General features: G+C 31.5%; 1 protein-coding gene across 1 annotated transcript in view; it reads right to left on the minus strand.

The window, feature by feature from the left end:
- The window catches only part of LOC117119460 (phosphatidylinositol-glycan biosynthesis class X protein-like), a 57,280-nt gene extending 39,980 nt beyond the window's left edge, over positions 1-17,300 (minus strand). The window contains exons 1-3 of the mRNA XM_033264294.1: positions 17,160-17,300; positions 15,131-15,313; positions 3,166-3,259 (exon numbers count right to left, since the gene is read on the minus strand). Of these exons, the coding sequence (XP_033120185.1) occupies positions 3,166-3,259; positions 15,131-15,260 (224 nt within the window). The 5' untranslated portion in view covers positions 15,261-15,313; positions 17,160-17,300. The remainder of the gene's footprint in view (positions 1-3,165; positions 3,260-15,130; positions 15,314-17,159) is intronic.
- Between the last annotated feature and the right edge of the window lie 504 nt (positions 17,301-17,804).

Genomic DNA, 17,804 nt, shown 5'->3' on the forward strand with positions numbered 1-17,804 from the left:
CATTACGTCATTTCTATTTTAAAGAAAGCTAAGGGTGCAACTTGGGCATACAACCAGTTACATTCATCAAAAGAGAGCAAATGATGCTTCAGCCTCTCTTTTACACAGATCTCCTTTTCTGTTTAACTTGTTTTAACAAAAGAATTGTTTGTCAAATATAAAACGTGTATTTGAGTATTTTGAAAATTTTGTTGAAAAAAATAAATAAAGTTAAGAGTTTTAACACTTAAATAAAGCTATAGAATTTTATTTTTCAAAAAATGTTAGTATATATTACCCCATTTTTAAGATTTAATTTGAGCACTAGAGATCTGCTCAGAGTGCACCAGAGAGCATCTAGGCCTAAAAATTTCCCGGGCCCTAGGCGGGCCCTCTACCCACGCCTAAATTGTTTCGTTCCTGTTCAAATCTCCATCCACAGCCAAACTCAAACTTGGCATGTATGCAGGTGACCAAGGCAATTTCATAGGTAAAGATTTCTTGAATAAACGTCAGACTTTTGATCCATTAGATTTGAAATGGAGTGCAAACATATGCAAAACTTGAAAATGTTTCAAGGCAGTGGCGGGCATAATAAAAATAAAGAAAAACTTTCCCTTTTTTTTGTGGAAGCTGAGTACGTAATAAAAATAAATTAATAAAAATTTTTTTTCTAAAATTTCCATTTTTTGTGGCAGCAGTTATGCTAATTGACCAAAAAATTTAATTTTTGGCAGGTGGCGGATTCACTAAACAAGGTATAAAAAAAGTCTTGCCTAATACTAAACAATATATAAAAATATAATAATAAATACTAAACAATATATAAAAATATAATGACAACACAAATAGTGTGTCCTCCTTGTTTTGCAATTCTCACACAGAGACTGCTGAAAAATGAAAATCAATAATCAATACCACAGTGTAGGGCTACTCATAAAAATCCATCAAGCTTTGTTTGCTTAATTTAAAAATAACATTTTTACAATATTATAGTTCATAATGTGTTGTATTTAAATATTAAAAAGTGCAGATGATGGAAATAAAATTTCAACAGTGGGTTTACTGATTAACATTATGCACGCCAAGTACTTTGTACTACTTTTAGCACCTAGAGACACAATATCCTACAATAAAATTGAAATATTGCATGAAAAATAACTTGATGATACTGGGCTACAATGGTACTGGTAGAGGTGAAGTTGAGAGTTGTAACTGGTACTAGTATCAGTACAGGTTTTTGCAACCATCAATTGATGGTTGTCGCTGATGCTACCAGGCCACAACCACGCACACTCTGGTACAAACACTAAAGAAGCAGAGAGGGAGAAGAAGAGGGCAATGAAAGAAAAAGATTAGTTTTGAGTAAGGCCTTGAAGTTCTCTAGTGTGGCACTTACTTGATGTATTCAGACAATTCATTCCACAGAGTGGAGAAGCAAAGGAAAATGATTTTTTAAGATGGAAAATGAAAATGTTGATTCAAATTATGACCGCGTATAATACAACCATTTGCATAGATACATTTTTAAGTAACCAAATACAGTACTTTAGTTGATTTCACAATGGTTTTGCAAAATCAACATTTTTTTAATGTACTGATTCAGAAGGGAGGGAGTGGGTATAGAAAAAGAGTACTGTTTGTACACTTGTGGAAATGTTGATAGTGTGAATAACCCCTAACATGTTTACTGTACATACCTGTTTATTATTAATAACAAATAATATATAAAAATGTAGAAAGACTTTGTACAGCATATGATGCTGAGGCGAGACTTTTTTTTATTCCTTGTTTCGCGTACTTATTTTTTTAAAGATTATCGGAGGGCGGAATTAAAATAAAAATAAAATTTTGTTTTCTTATTTAGCAAAAAGATTTGCAAAAAACTATCCAGACGGAGGATAAAATAAAAATAAAATTTTATTGGTGAATGTATAATAGGAATGGTTAAATGCTTCAAACTTATATACTTAGGAAGAAATATACATTTATGTATCTTAAATTTGGAGATTTCAAGGCAGCGGAGGGTGTAATAAAATTATTAAAAACCTTTATTTTTTTCTGAAATTTCCACTTTTTTCGTGGCGGCGTGTGCGCTAATTGGTCAGAAATAAAATTTTATTTTTATTTGAAATCATCAATATTTGAAGCCGGTGGGTTCACCAAACAAGGTATAAAAAAAAATCTCGCCTGGCTGGGAAAAAAATTTACTCTTCTGAAGAAATAAATATTACTAGAAAGATCTTATCTAAAATAGCGCCATCTATAGTTAAAGTAATCCATATTTTTTTTTTTAATCTGTTTCTCTGCATTAAAGATTAAGTGCAATTTTTTAATCAAGCAACTTGAATAGTACAACATGCAATTTATTAAAAATATACTACTATACAAAACAAAGGCATATTTTATAGAGTAATATAAAAGTGGAGCAGAGATATTAAAAAGCTTCAACATTAAAAAAAGTACATAATAGCAGCTGTGCTGTGTATAATTAAAAGTGCAAGTTTTTTTCTTCAGCACAGATCCAAGAGAGAGTTCAATAGCTAACCAAAGATTCAACTATGTACCAAATGTTCAAATTGCACATTAAAGTAGGGCATAGGCCTACTATCAATTTTATATCTGTCATATTCAATATATAGTCTCCATCAGATTTTATATGATGATGTAGAACAGATACGGATACAAATTGTGTTGATCAAATATGTTTAAATTAAGCATACGCTATGGAAAATATCTAAACAAACACTAATGAGTCTGCAATCAGCGACAGTGAAACCGGAAAGAAGAGTGTGTTGGGTGAAAGCTGTTTGCTGCAGCAGTTTGGTTTTCCAACCTTGAGGTTGGGGTTTCAATCCCTTGCTGTGCATTTCACGTGTGCCCTTGAGCAAGGCACTATATCAGCATTGCTTCTCTCTACATAGGAGTATAAATGGGTATCTGGTGGGATTGCCTGCTCCTGCGCTGATTACCAGGGACCCAAATGACCAGGGAAAAGAAGTTCGCTTTATAACCTCAAGGAAGTGGTGCATTATAAATGCTTGTACTAGTACCAGCATGCCAATCACTATCATCTTCAAAAAGAAAGATATTTTTCCTTTTATTTTTTTCAGTCTTTTGGAAAAAACATGACATAAAGATAATATCCTAAGCTTGCGGTTGGATGTAAAAAGAACAAAGAAATACCTATGAAAGCCTGATAGATGAATTTCTCTTGAAATTGTTGAATGAGCTGTGTCAATGGCAACAAGTCTCTCTTCCTTTACATGACCTCCAATCTCTGATAAAGAAAAGAAGTTATTGAAATTAAAACGTTGATGACACTATACAATATATTTCAGGTAAAAATATGGCTATCGTTCTGAAAGTAAATTAAAGAAAATACATAACATCATGAGACAACCTGACTCCCCCATGAAGGGACAAACAGGATGATGATGATGATATCAAGAAAATCTAATACCATAAAACCTCAAATAGAAGCCTTGTCAAGCTTAATCTCGAGAAGAGACCAATCTCAAAAAGAAGCCTTCTCCCCCCCTTCAGCTGATAAAAGTAATCTTGAAAAGAAGCCCATCTCAAAAGATGCCAATGGGCTCCTTATCAAGATAATATGGGCTTCTTTCGAGATACTACACATTCAGACTGATTGTGTGTATGATTATGATATCGTGTCAGTATCAATAGTACTTAATTGTACTAGCATGGTTAACATTTTAAAAAATATTAAACAGAATTTTGAATTCCATAGTTGAAAAATGTTGTATAGTAGCAATTCCTAAACTTACACTATAGTATTCATTATGAAAGAAGCCCCCGTTTTAGTTTGCAAAAGTACTCTCGAAAAGAAGCCCATCCAAGGATCCTAAAAAAAAAACAAGTAGCCCATGGCTTCTATTCGAGGTTTTACAGTAGTTAGATGAAGACACAATGAAAATGCTTGCATCGGTCTTTAGTACAATGTCACTTTGTAGGCTATGCATGTACATCTTGGTATAGTGACTTAAAACAAAAAAATAAATCCAGATTGCAAATTTGCCAAAATAAATTGATTAAAATTGTTTTGAAACTACTTCCTCGTACTCATATAAATTATGTTTATTTCAATCAATTGAAATGGATACCAGTTGAAAAATATGTAACTCAATTAAAATTGAGACTGGTACATCAAAAATAATGATGTATAGTAGCAATTCCTAAACTTACAGTATTCATTATGAAAGAAGCCCCCGTTTTAGTTTGCAAAAGTACTCTCGAAAAGAAGCCCATCCAAGGATCCTAAAAAAAAAAAACAAGTAGCCCATGGCTTCTATTCGAGGTTTTACAGTAGTTAGATGAAGACACAATGAAAATGCTTGCATCGGTCTTTAGTACAATGTCACTTTGTAGGCTATGCATGTACATCTTGGTATAGTGACTTAAAACAAAAAAATAAATCCAGATTGCAAATTTGCCAAAATAAATTTATTAAAATTGTTTTGAAACTACTTCCTCGTACTCATATAAATTATGTTTATTTCAATCAATTGAAATGGATACCAGTTGAAAAATGTGTACCTCAACGGAAGTTTTGACTTTTTTGTGTTATCCTCCGTATTCTGCTTTATCATATTTTTGTATTGTATTACCGAGTTCCAAATAAAGTCAATCAATCAATCAGTCAATCAATTTATCAATCAATCAAACAATTTTTTTTATACTACGTTAAACTAAGTTATTTTGTTAAAGATCGTCAGAATAAAAAAAAAAATTTAACAAATATTGTTTTTTTATTTAGCAAAATGGTTTTTCCAATTAGCAACTAGGCAGAGAAAAAAATACAAATAAAATTTTGATGGTAAATTCTAAAAAATGTTATTGCCATAATCATAAATTTTCTTACATCAGATCCCAACCATCATGGTAGTGTGAAAATGATTCCTATGTACATCTGGATAAATGAGACTATATTTATTAACGTTACATCATTTTACAATTTTTTTTATAGTAGAATTGGTAGCGTGCTACAGGCACAGCTGTAGAATTGCTGACAATGTAATTCGGTTGCATATATAATTTAATTATCTCTACAACAAGTGAGAATGCATCACTTTAAGCAAACATTTTATTGTCACGCGAGAAAAAAAAATGTAGCTTTAAAACAATTTTTATTGCACGCTAATGTAAAAATAGTCACTTTTAACATGTTCGCTGCCAGCCACGAGTATACTCGTCCCACAGGGGGCTGCTGAGGGCGCTAGGGACGACTATACTCATCAAAACTGGGGTAACATTCTAGCGTATGTTACTTCATTGTTATACATTGTAGAACCACAGACTTAATGGTTGATAGTTTGGGGAAAATACACCTAGATGATAACGTACAAATAACGTATGTATTTTTGTTGAGTGGGCGAGTAGGGCGTCCTCTGAACACATACCAACAAATGCAAAAAGCGGACGGGAAAACTTGCACTTGGCAGAGGCTTTGGAAAGTACTGCCACATTGCCAGCAACAAGTTTTCTCGTCTCTAAACATTTTCCCGCCAATTTATCAGACACACCATTTTGATGATATGTGACTTGATAACATTTCAAGAAAGTACATTTGTACAGGTAAACTTTCTATGGCATTCCAGACAAAGTCTGAAAAAAAAAGGTCTGGCAGGCAATGTGTTATAAAGATATTTTTACTGCCTATGTGAATGTAAAATACAAATATTAAAAGGTCACTTTAAAAGAAATTTCCTTTGTAAAAAAGGGTCCCATTAAACATTTTATTGCAAGAAATTTTAACTGGCCACTTCTACCTTTTATAAATTGGTTTTGCACGTGCAAATGTAAAAATATTAGAAAAGCCACTTTTTCACGCAAATATTTATTATTATCCGTGCAAGTATAACAACGATTACTCTACGTCAAAATCGTATTTTGAACATTAAATTGGTTTATTGATTTTTATATTTAATCAATACATTGTGATGGTATCGTAGATACTGTAGATGTAGGTCCAGACAGGGTGCTTAGAGACCTTGTGTATTTGCACCCTTATAAATCTACCTATTGCTATTTATTGTTATTATTATTATTATTATTATTATTATTATTATTATTATTATTATTGTATGAGTGGCGTGTTATCGTACTGTGTAAACATCACTTTAATAATGCGCCATCTATCTAGTATCTTATTTTGCGGTGTAGTGACACTTGACAAAAAGGAATAGCATTTAATTATTTTATATTGATTTTGTTACTGTATATTGATTTTTCACTCATTGTTTTATCATAATTTTAAAAAAATTCTGAGCCAGCTTTTGCTTTTAATGTAAATCGCATAGAGGGTTTCCAACAATTTATTAAAATAATAATTTGTAATTTATATAAAATAAAATTCAATACATCATTACCACTGTATTTTATATCTACAGGTTAAAAAAAAAACAAAAAATCTATCAAAAATAACTTTTGCAAAAATCCATTTCACCACTAAACTAGGCCCAACAAATCAAAATTAATGTTAAAATGTATCTGGAGGTATAAAAATAAAATATGCCATGAGAAAGATAAATTGTTCATAAAATTGCTATAATATCATCAATAAATCATTTTAAAAACCTAAAAACCTACTTCCCACATCACAAGTCATTGAGTAATGTTTAATAACGTGAATAATATTCCACGCTCTTTGCTAACACATCCAACACGTGTAATACATATTTTACAAGATTTATTCAATGCAAATTATTAAGTTATAATATTTTACTATTTATAGACTGAAACGGACAGTAAATGAAATAAAAGCATTACAGAGTTGAATTTTCAATTGTTATAATGACGCAATACAATACACCACATATTTTTGTATAATTGAATCTAGCGTAATAATGTGGTTTTTCATCGCATCGTTGGCCACCGCGCAATGATAATATGCTAGGAGATGAATGAGTTATGCGCGATAACAGTCTTCTAGTAATTGTGCTATTCGCAAATAATGAGGTCGACACAGATTAAATGATTTTCTCTAATTGTAACTCTTCTTCTATAATACAATAATTTAAAATTTCATTTCGGAAATAGAGAAATTGAAATTACACTGCTTAATTCTTGTAAATCTACATATATAGCATTATTTCAAAAAAATGACCAACTTGCCATACTATACAAATTTGTTTCATATATATCATATATTTAATTATTATTTATTATTTAATTTTTATTTTGTATTATTTTTATTATTATTATTATTACTTTTTTATTATTTTCTTTAATTATTATTATTATTATTATAATTATCATTATTATTTTTTACTGCCATTATTATTAATTAATTACTATTATTTCATTATTATTATTTATTATTATTATTATTATTTTATTATTATATTTTTACTGCTATTATTATTTTTTTTACTGCTAATATTATTATTAATAATTACTATTATTTTATTTTTATTATTTAATATTATTATTATTATTTTATTTTAATTATTATTTTTTCAATTATTATCATTATTATTTCATTATTATGTTTTTACTGCTATTATTATTATTATTATTAATATTATGATTATTATTTTTTTTACTGCTATTATTATTAATTAATTACTATTATTTTATTATTATTATCTTTTATTATTATTATTATTATTATTATTTCATTATTATGTTTTTACTGCTATTATTATTAATATTATGATTATTATTATTTTTTACTGACATTATTATTAATTAATCTATTATTTTATTATTATTATCTTTTATTATTATTATTATTATTATTTTATTTTTTAATTATTATTTTTTTAATTATTATTATTATTATTATTATTTTATTATTATGTTTTTACTGCTATTATTATTATTAATATGATTATTATTATTTTTTTTACTGCTATTATTATAAATTAATTACTATTATTTTTTATTATCATTATAATTTTTTGATTATTATTATTATTATTACTATTATTATTTCATTTATTTATTTCTATTCTGTATATGTTATATCATTTTAAGCTCTGTTCACATCAAATTTTCTTTGACAAAAAACTGCTGTATGCCCATATATAGTCATGATGTGCCTATATATGTTCATGATGTGATGTCATCATGACCATATTTAAAGGTATATCACATGTTTTTGTTAATTTGATAGCCTGGACAGGCTTTTATATGATTAAGCTTCTTTTTCAATGAAAATTCAACATTATTACATCACTTCTAAATTATTTTTCACAGTCAGTGTTTTAATTAGACAGTTAGTTTAAAATTAATGTTAAATATAACACATTTGGCAAATTAGGAGCAACTTATTTTAGCATTTTTCTAAAAAATTGAATGTTATCTTTTTCAATGAATACCATACCTGGAATTCCAGACAAAGAAATATTAAAGTTGTGAGTGACTGTCACTGAGTAAAAGGTATTTTACAGAATGTAATTTCAAAGCTATTATATAGTATCACAAATCTGCAGGCATGATGCTCTTTTCATAAGCACACCCAACTTGTGACCCCCTGCACAGTGGTGTTGTGTAGAATATTAACAAGACATATAAATAGCAAACACAGACAGGCATGACCTTTTAGACAGCTGCAGAATCTTCAACAAGATGAAGGCGGCAACTTAACAGAAGAGAAAATGATGAGATTAAATTGAAAGAATAATAAAATTGTTTGAATTTTATGATTTGAATTTGATGAGTGCTCTTGTCAAGCAGTGGACAATGCCAGAGTCAGCTCCTTGATGGATCCAGCTGGCTACAGGTAGCTGGATGTAGCATGTTGCATCCTCAGATGCATGGAAGGCATTTGAAATGGAAAGCAGCATCTTGACCACAGAGTCATCACCACAACAATGCAGTGATGTAGCAATTCTTGAAATGGTGTAAAAGTGAAATGGGGGGGGGGGCAGGTGCTTGAAGATTAGGTGAGGTGGAATTTGCTCAAATAATAAGGTGATTTAAAGTGATTTTTAACTCCTAGAACGTATTTTTTTTTTCTTGGGGGTGGGGGGAGAAATGGGAGATATGAGTTTTTTTTAAAGGGGGAAATGCATCCCCACGCATCCCCTAGATACGTCAAAAAACACTGCCCTCTTCTGTGTCGAAAACTTGTTTCATTATCAAGACTGAATCCTACATTTGGGATGATGAATATATTGATACAGTAAACCACAGATTTTGTATAGGATTTGTAGATAAATGCACTTTAAGATGAGGTGTTACAAGCATTAATCGTAATATATTATTTATAATTTTAAAAGATAACAAAAAGACAATGAATTAAAAATTAATGCACATGCTACAGGAGAAAATCTAGAATTTAAAATTTTAAATTATTATGTGCTTCTTACTTTTCCCATTTTTTATCATATATGGCTATATTTTGTTTTCTTTGACCTTCTTCCTTTATTCATTTATTCTTAATTATTTCAATGAAATGCTAGAAAATAAACGCAAAAAGAACCATCGATACAATCATATCTCTTCTTGATTCAACCAAGACTTTAGACCTATTTCCAAATTTTGATCTATCAGACGTGAATTGTTTTTATCTTGACCACTACATTATATGATTTCACCTTACAATTGTTTGGGAATCGGGATGATTCTATATTTCTTTAATAGTAACAGATGGATTTATATAGCACAAATAAAGGAGTTCTTTATGGGCTCAACCATAGATAAGAAGACAATGAAAAAAACTAAATAAAGCAAAGGAAAAAGGAAAAACCAAGCTAGTGATTAAACCGAAGTACTGTATGGGGTTAAACTAACACCGCCAACTGGAGATCTGTGTGTATACAGTATATACTCCGGTTAGTATCGGTCAAGTTTTGATCTTTTCTGGGATCAGGTGCCTCCTAACCTGGACCAAACAACACTAGCTAGTGAGGTGAAACAAAGAATTAAGGGAAAAAAGAGAAAAAAACGTAATTATAAAGAGACAAATAGAAAAGTAAATGATCGATTTGGGTCACTGCACCACAGATAGTACAACACAGCTCGAGTGAATCGATCACATGATGTTGTAATTAACTGCAAAAAGCATGCACAAAAGTGCAACTTGGCAGATTTTAAATCAATAGTAAATTAATTTTCTTGTTTCGGCATTGTGCGGCTAATAATTAAAGTGCTTAGGGGTGAAAAAATATATTAAATTCTTTGAAAAAATTACTGTTTTTCTTGATGGACCGTAAATTGTGAAATGGTTGCTGATAAATTTTCACTTAGCTATCTGTCGGTGTTTAGATGAAAAGGTTAAGTAATGTCTAATACCTGCCAAAGACCTCTCCATTGTACTTTATAACTTGTTAAAAAATTATTCTATAAAAAAATTATTAATCATAACAAACGAAAATTATCAACCATGAGTTTTTGGTTGGCATAATTAATTAAAATATTCCTTTACCAAACAGCATACTGCATATTCTGTAAACACCACCAACCCACCACTGAACACTTCCTGAGCAAAAATAGTACACTCAAGCAGTAAAAATTACCTCATTATTTTGCAAGTTCTCCCTCACTTTAATCATTGAGTGCTGTTTTTAACCTCCATTCCCCCTCTCCAAACTGCATGCATGTCAATAACCCTACATACGCCACAGCCTTTACCAAAAGAGATTGTCTGTATTTTGTGTTTTTTTTTTTTAGTATACAGTAAACTTACTTTAGAACTACTGTATTATAATTTTGAAAATTGGGGTTTGAATTATACTCCAGTTATTCTGTGGACGTGTTACGCTTCACCCTCTATACAAACAGTGCACACTTATACAACACTTATACAACTCCCGCCTCAATAACATTTTCATTTTCTCCTCTAAAAAGATGTTTTTGGTATACAATCTTGCCAAATAAGGAAAAATAATATCTTTATTATTCTCTAGCCCTCTTCTAAAGATCTATCAAAATTAAGTCCACTAAATTTAAAGTTACAGTATACACAATTGCTGCTAGATTTTTGTTTTTATTTTAACTGCTCTGTTTTCTAATACTTGTAATTTATTGCTTAAATAATTAAAGATCAAGGATTTTTACTTTTTTTTTTTTTTTTTGGTTTAGATTATATTTTGTTACACCAGTTTGCACAAATTGAAATAATAATTTTAAATTACCTTTCATAAATCATTTATTTTTGTCCAGTTACAATAATGTTTTTATATTATTCATAGAAGAATTAAAATAATCTCTTTCCTGTGTTTAGGCCAAATAAAAAAAATTACTGGTTTCTCATTCCCTCACACATCCATTTGCTCTGCCTCACCAATTTCTTTTTCTTTATTTCCATACGAAACGTACAAAAATCTGGCTAACTCGCATCAGCAAAATTCCTCTCTCTATCATTCGTGGTTGGGGATAGGAAAGGAAAGTGTCCTCATTCTCCTTTTTCAAAATATTAGGATGAGAAACTTTTTTTTTTTTTTACTTGCCATTAAGTGTTCTTGTCTTTTATCTACTCTCAGTGCATAAACCTCATAAATAGCATTTGCTTGATTCTCGCGTAGATCAGAATCATAAAGATTTCAATTTACCTGTCACACTAAATGATTTTTGTGGTTAGAATAAACAGGTTCTTTTTATTACACATATGAATGCAATAAGTATGTTTATTCTTTCTGCAAATATTCTCTACCCATTAATATGATTACTTGAGACAGATAAGCGCATTTTAATGTGTAGACTAGATTTAAGCAGGAGAACCAGATAGATATTTGATGTAAAAACAACACTTTTCACATCACATGCTTTTACAAAGTCCTCATTATTAAAAAAGAATATTTTCAAAAATAATATCAATAAACTTAATTTGTTATTGTAAATAATTCTCATGAAAAAAATCCATAACCATAAAAGATACAGGTACATAAATGAGGTAAAATAAAATATCATGTCTTTGTATTTTATATGCCATTAAATTGATTGATTGATTGATTGATTAATTGACTGACTGATGGACAGGTGTAGTTTACAGACAGACATAAGTGGACAGATTGGCAGGCAGGAACACAGATTTTGTATATGATTTATTTGGTAATAATAATAATATAATAATGACAAAAGATATTATATCTTAATTACACTTATCATTTGGAATAGGCTGTAAACTTTATTGGCTCTGTGGAACTTAAATAACATAGTACACATCTCCCTCCAATGAAAGACCCTCCAATTAAGGACTACCTCCAATTAAAGACCACTTTAATTTTGTAGTCCTAAAATTAACAGATTTCTTTTATCTTTTATTATTCTAATTAGAGACCAAAGCTGCTAAAGACCATGAAAACCCCGGTCCAGAAAGCTGTCTTTAAGACCAGTATTTGAGACCACTTAATAGTTATGTTGGCTCAGGACAGCCTCGGGCCACTTTTTTTAAAAGTGTGAACAATCAATAAATTTTAAGGCAACCCAAAGGCAACCTAAATTTAGTCCAACTATAAAGTCAGCTCTGGTACTGCAATACGAGACCTGGGCAGACTCATCTTCATCTAAACCTGGGTTGCAATTTTGACATCTTATACAGTATCATAACATTTTACAGTACGTGGTCACCTGGTACAAAGGAAGAAGCCTAAAAAACGGTACTGTACCTACTTACAGTATATGTGTAAATCTGCAACTGAAACATAAAATTTGAAGTTTGTCCAACCTAAAACTGGGTAAGATTTTTCTTACAGTATAGATTAAAAAATAGAATTGCCCCGTCATCCAATCTGCCCAGAATGAAGGTCAGGTGTTCAATGTGGACAGGAAAATTTCAGTGTGTTTCGCAAAAGAGAAAGTATGGTTTAATTTGATTTGATTCTTTGAATTGAATTGCTGCACAAAAATGACTTTTGATGAAACATATAAAACACAGAAGTAAAAAACAAGTTACTAATGCCAAGGACTCTGAGAAAGCAAACTTATTCACTCCTTTGTTACCCATACATTAATTCACGTATTTCTCCTACGAGGGTGACGAGTAGATTTCCTGTACAATTAAAAATCGTAACGATAGGCCTACTGGGTTAGGTCTACAGGAGTTTGTGCTTCGAACAAGTTATTCCATTCATTGAAGCCTTTTGATGGACAAAGTGTACCTTTTTAGCAAGGGTTGCCTACAGTAGGCCTACTGTATGTTGATCCGGTTATATAAAATTTATACAAGATTGAATTGTTAATCTTATTACTATGTAAGGAATACTATGTCTCGTGCTTTTAAGAGATTAAAAGCAATTTTATTTACAAATTTAATTTATATAAAATTCAAAGCCATAAGTACCGTTTAAGTCTTATAAATTGAATTATAGTACAGTATAGTATAAATTTCTGTATAATATTAAAATGAAGTAATGTGTATAATCATTGAACATTTAATGTACAAGAAGTAACAAGAAGAAGAATCAAAGAGATCCGAAGCGGCTTTGAATTGTAAGGAAAATTATAAATAATGGTAATAGTATGGTAAACTAAACATAAATCAGTCATAATATGTTTATAATCAATTACAATAATTTATATTTATGGAGAAACATTATAAGGAATTTAGTAATCAATCTGAAAGGAATTGAAAAGAAATATAATCAAGGTTTATATAAATTAACACCCCGGGGTATTTATTGTTAAGTTTATTTTTTTGGTGTAAATAAGAATCTGTATAGCATTTATTTAAATAAATGCCACATAATTCCACTGTATACATAGAACTACAACACATCAACTACCCTCAAAATGTGTTATTGCGTGAAATTATTGATCCTGGAAAGGTTTAATAGAAAACATGTAATTCTACCGGAGTACAACATTAAGATTTGTTTACATTCTTTTATTGGGGGAGTCTATTAGAGGAAAAAAGAAACGTCTCAGAGTGTTTGTACATGGGAGATGTTCTAAATTAGGCTCTAGAGGGGGCCTTTATCCGAGGGGGAAGTTTATTCAAAGCGGGGCATTTTAAAAAATAAATACGGTATAATTCTTTGTGTGGAGAGATAGTGATATAGATGCACGCATTAAAATGTAATGTAATGTTTAAGCCCCAAAACTGAGACTTGGAATTTTCCGTATTGGTGTCCAACGAACGGGGGAAAGTTTTACCATAAATAAAATTTTGTAAACATAAAGTAAATATTACATTTAAGTTAAATGGTACGAAGAAAATAACAAATAGACCCTATGAGATGGCCAAATATCATTTTTCAAATGATGGCTTAATAAAGTATTATTATAAATAATTACTGTAAGGGGTCCTGTGCAGGCCAAAAAAAAGTGATTTCTATCTACTAGAGCGTAATGTTATTGCTTAGGAAAATTTTAAGTGCCCAGGCATATAGTACCTGGGGAGGGGTATAAGCTTGTTTCGGGGCTTAAACCTCCAACTATAGATATGCCGCAGAACAGGCAGGAGGCTACTCGTACCCTTGAATAATTTAGTCAAAATTTAAAACTATTTATATTACGAACACCCGTCAGGTAGAGAAAGACATCACTCCTATTTTTGAAATTTCCAGGATTTAATTGATCATAGAACTTAAATCATGTGCGATATGGTATCTTCATCAACCACAATTACAAGATCTTTATTGAATGTGACCTACATTCTCGGAAATAATTGCCAGATAAATTTGCAAAATTCTAAATGCACTCAGAAAGCAATATAGTAATAATACAGTAGTTCAGCTCACATTTGTTAATAATTATCAATTATCTTGTCTTGTTAAATGAAAGTTTCTTTGAATATCACAACCCATTTTGCCTATACCTGCTGTGGTTTATTAAATGTTTATTCGCTTTCTTGGTATAATCAAGTACTTAAGCGACTTTCAGACAAAGCATGTTACTGCAATACAGTACTGCGGGAATCTTTCCATTTCATTTCATTTCTTTAGGCACAAGAGCAAGGATATGACAATAAGTAAACTTAATCACTATCCTAAGTGGCATATCGATTAAACAACAGGGGTACTGGGTTCTTTGAAGTGTACACAAGCCAAATGCTACAGTTTAAAGTCCTTATTCGAGAAGACTTGTTCCACCACCGGAACCATTGGCTAGTGAGCCGTTTGAACCAGCGCCGATATTAGAGCTGAAGGTTACGGTGCCCCTGACTTAACTGCTCGACCAATCAAGCAGTGAAATAAAAAATAAAACAAACATTAGAATTAATATTCGTCAAAAGTCGTCTTACCTCGCTGGAAATTCTTCAAAATTTTTTTCGTTTTTATGTCTATATGGGATGTCAATGAAATTGGTAAACAACACAACCACATATAGCACATCACCAGAGAGTAGTGACCAGGCTTTACCATTCTGCACATGATTGTCCTCGCTTTGCGTCTTCTGTTCGTTGTCCACTTTTTCTTTTCTTTACCTGCCAGATGTAAAGAAAGATAATCATTAATGGTTGGAGTATAGCACAGGTGGGCTAGAAAACACCTTGTTTTTTACGGCCCATCCCCGATTACCTATAAAATGTAATATTAAAACTGAGCGTAGCATGTGATGCAACGAACGTGTCGGACTTCTGATCGTGAGATCGGGATACTACCCAGGGAACTGAGAAAGTTACAAAAAATGTGCTGGTCACCAACTAAGCCTCTAGTGACCAGGGAAACTGATGCCAGTGCTTTTGTATAATTCTCCGGAATGTTAAAGGCACCATGAAATTCAGAAAAAAGAAAAAAAAAAAAAAGCAGTGTAAGAAGGTTTTCCAGAAGTGCACTGGAAACATCAAAGTTTGAGTGCAGCCTCGGTCTTAAATAAAAAAGTTCACTGTTGCCACCAAACCCAATTTTATACCCACCCCTGGAGTATGGTCATCCAAGAATGGCTCACACTCCCGACAAGTAGTTTAGGAACCTGAATCTGAGTCAAGTTTGCATAAGAAAAAGAATCGTAAAGTGTGTAACTACAGTACCTATAATAAACAGTAGGCCAAGGCCTAAATTCTACCAAGTTTGTGTGGTAATCAGTCAGTCTTATTTTCAAAATGATGGATTTTCTAAGTTTTTGCATGGCGATATATGCACAAGCCTTATTTTACAGTCTGGAATCTAGCCATTGCGTTTGAAACACCCACACTGTACAGTAATTTATGCTAAAGATAACCCAAAAACCTAATCCTATTTGCACGGAAAATCTTTTTTTTTTTAAATTATAAAAGAAATGGGAAAAAAGGAAATTATATTAAAATTTAAGTGAGAGTGCCATTTCCAATCATCTAGAAGTGCTATAATAATAAATTTTCTTACCTCAGCCCTAACCATAGTGGGGCTGAGGTGGTCTTCACCCTCCCTGGCTTCTCTGTTTCGAATTCCCTGACCCGCAACTTCAGTTGTTAAATTATGTTCCAACGATTTTCTTAATTAGTTTAGGACAGCTACTGAGATCGAATATGTTCTTCTTACAATAGTTACGAATCTGATTATCATTAGTATTTATTACTAGCCTAGGCCTTAGGAGTAGGGGGTAAAAGAAGTAATTATTACGATGAATTTTCTGAGAACCTAAAGGAATTCCCTTACCACATCGATGGGCCCGGTAATTAATCTTCTACTGGTGCCCATTCACACCTACCTACGCCACTGACTATTGTACTGCTTGGTTGTATGTTGAATGAAAGATAGGACATCATAGGACCTAATTTTCAGCAAAATTGGCCCTTATTTTCCGAAATGCACAGACAAAATTCTAGGCCTAATTTTTGCGCAGGAGATACATTCCCTGTGCACACCTTATTTTACAGTCTGGTAAAAGATTTACAATTAGCCTAAACAAAGGTCCATATAAATTTATGACTACAGAATTACTATAGGCAAATACTAACTATTACTGTCTGTATTCAGTAAAGATTATTGTAATACATTGGCGTAGCAAGTCGTGGGGCAGGGAGGGGGAAGGAAATGTGTTGTGGCGGGACATAAATTTCAGTTAAAAGTATTCAGTAACCTAAAAACTTTATGAATATTATGTCAGTATCATTATTATATCATTAATATCACACACTCATCCAGGGCCCTGACCAACCATGAACGTACTACTGCGGACCTAGTCGTCAAGGATCACTTCCTTTGAATAGGTACTACAAGCCATTTTGTCACTAACCATGCTTGCCTTGCATGCAGTACTCCAGCATGCATCATAGTCTATGCCTACGCCTAGACAACTACGACAAACGTTCTCCTATTAAACAAGTTCATAAAACATATTATACATACACGAATCAAATTATTTTATCCTGCTTCATTTCCACAATTGTGGTAACATCATGGAAAATATACAGTTCTTATAAAATGGTGTTTAAACAACAATATCTATCCGTACAAACCCCGCCGAACCAAGTAGCCAGGCCGGCATGATACGAGCTTTGTTTATGTTATTATCTAAGTAAAAAATGTATTGGATCTGCGGTATCCTGGCACGATCAGTGTTTGTAATCGATGCCAATCATATCTCTACAAACAGCAGCGACGGTAGATGAATAGGTAGGCCTAGGTTTAGCTTATTAGTTTTACAGTATTTAATTTAAACACACTAAATGTTTAAGTTGTCAAATCAATTACCATGTGTTTCTAAATCTGGCATTTAGACCGATTATGTGTAGGGTTTTATGAGTTAATCTCGTCCTCATAATTTGAGCATTTGATCGGCTTCGCCATTATTGATCACTCATGTGCAAACGACATGATTCTAAGTCAGTGTTTCACATAATGATTGCTCTAGAAGATATGACATAATTCTCAAATAAAAAATTAGTAATTTCTTTTAATGATAAACCATTTTCAAATTGATTTCCTTTTGTATATGTCATATCGCTTATAATAACCATATCAGATTGCAGTCTTGGGCCTATTGTACAGTAG

Source organism: Anneissia japonica, unplaced genomic scaffold, assembly GCF_011630105.1.
Source record: "Anneissia japonica isolate Jap-2015-1 unplaced genomic scaffold, ASM1163010v1 scaffold287990_len610157_cov183, whole genome shotgun sequence".
NCBI classification, from domain to species: Eukaryota; Metazoa; Echinodermata; class Crinoidea; order Comatulida; family Comatulidae; genus Anneissia; species Anneissia japonica.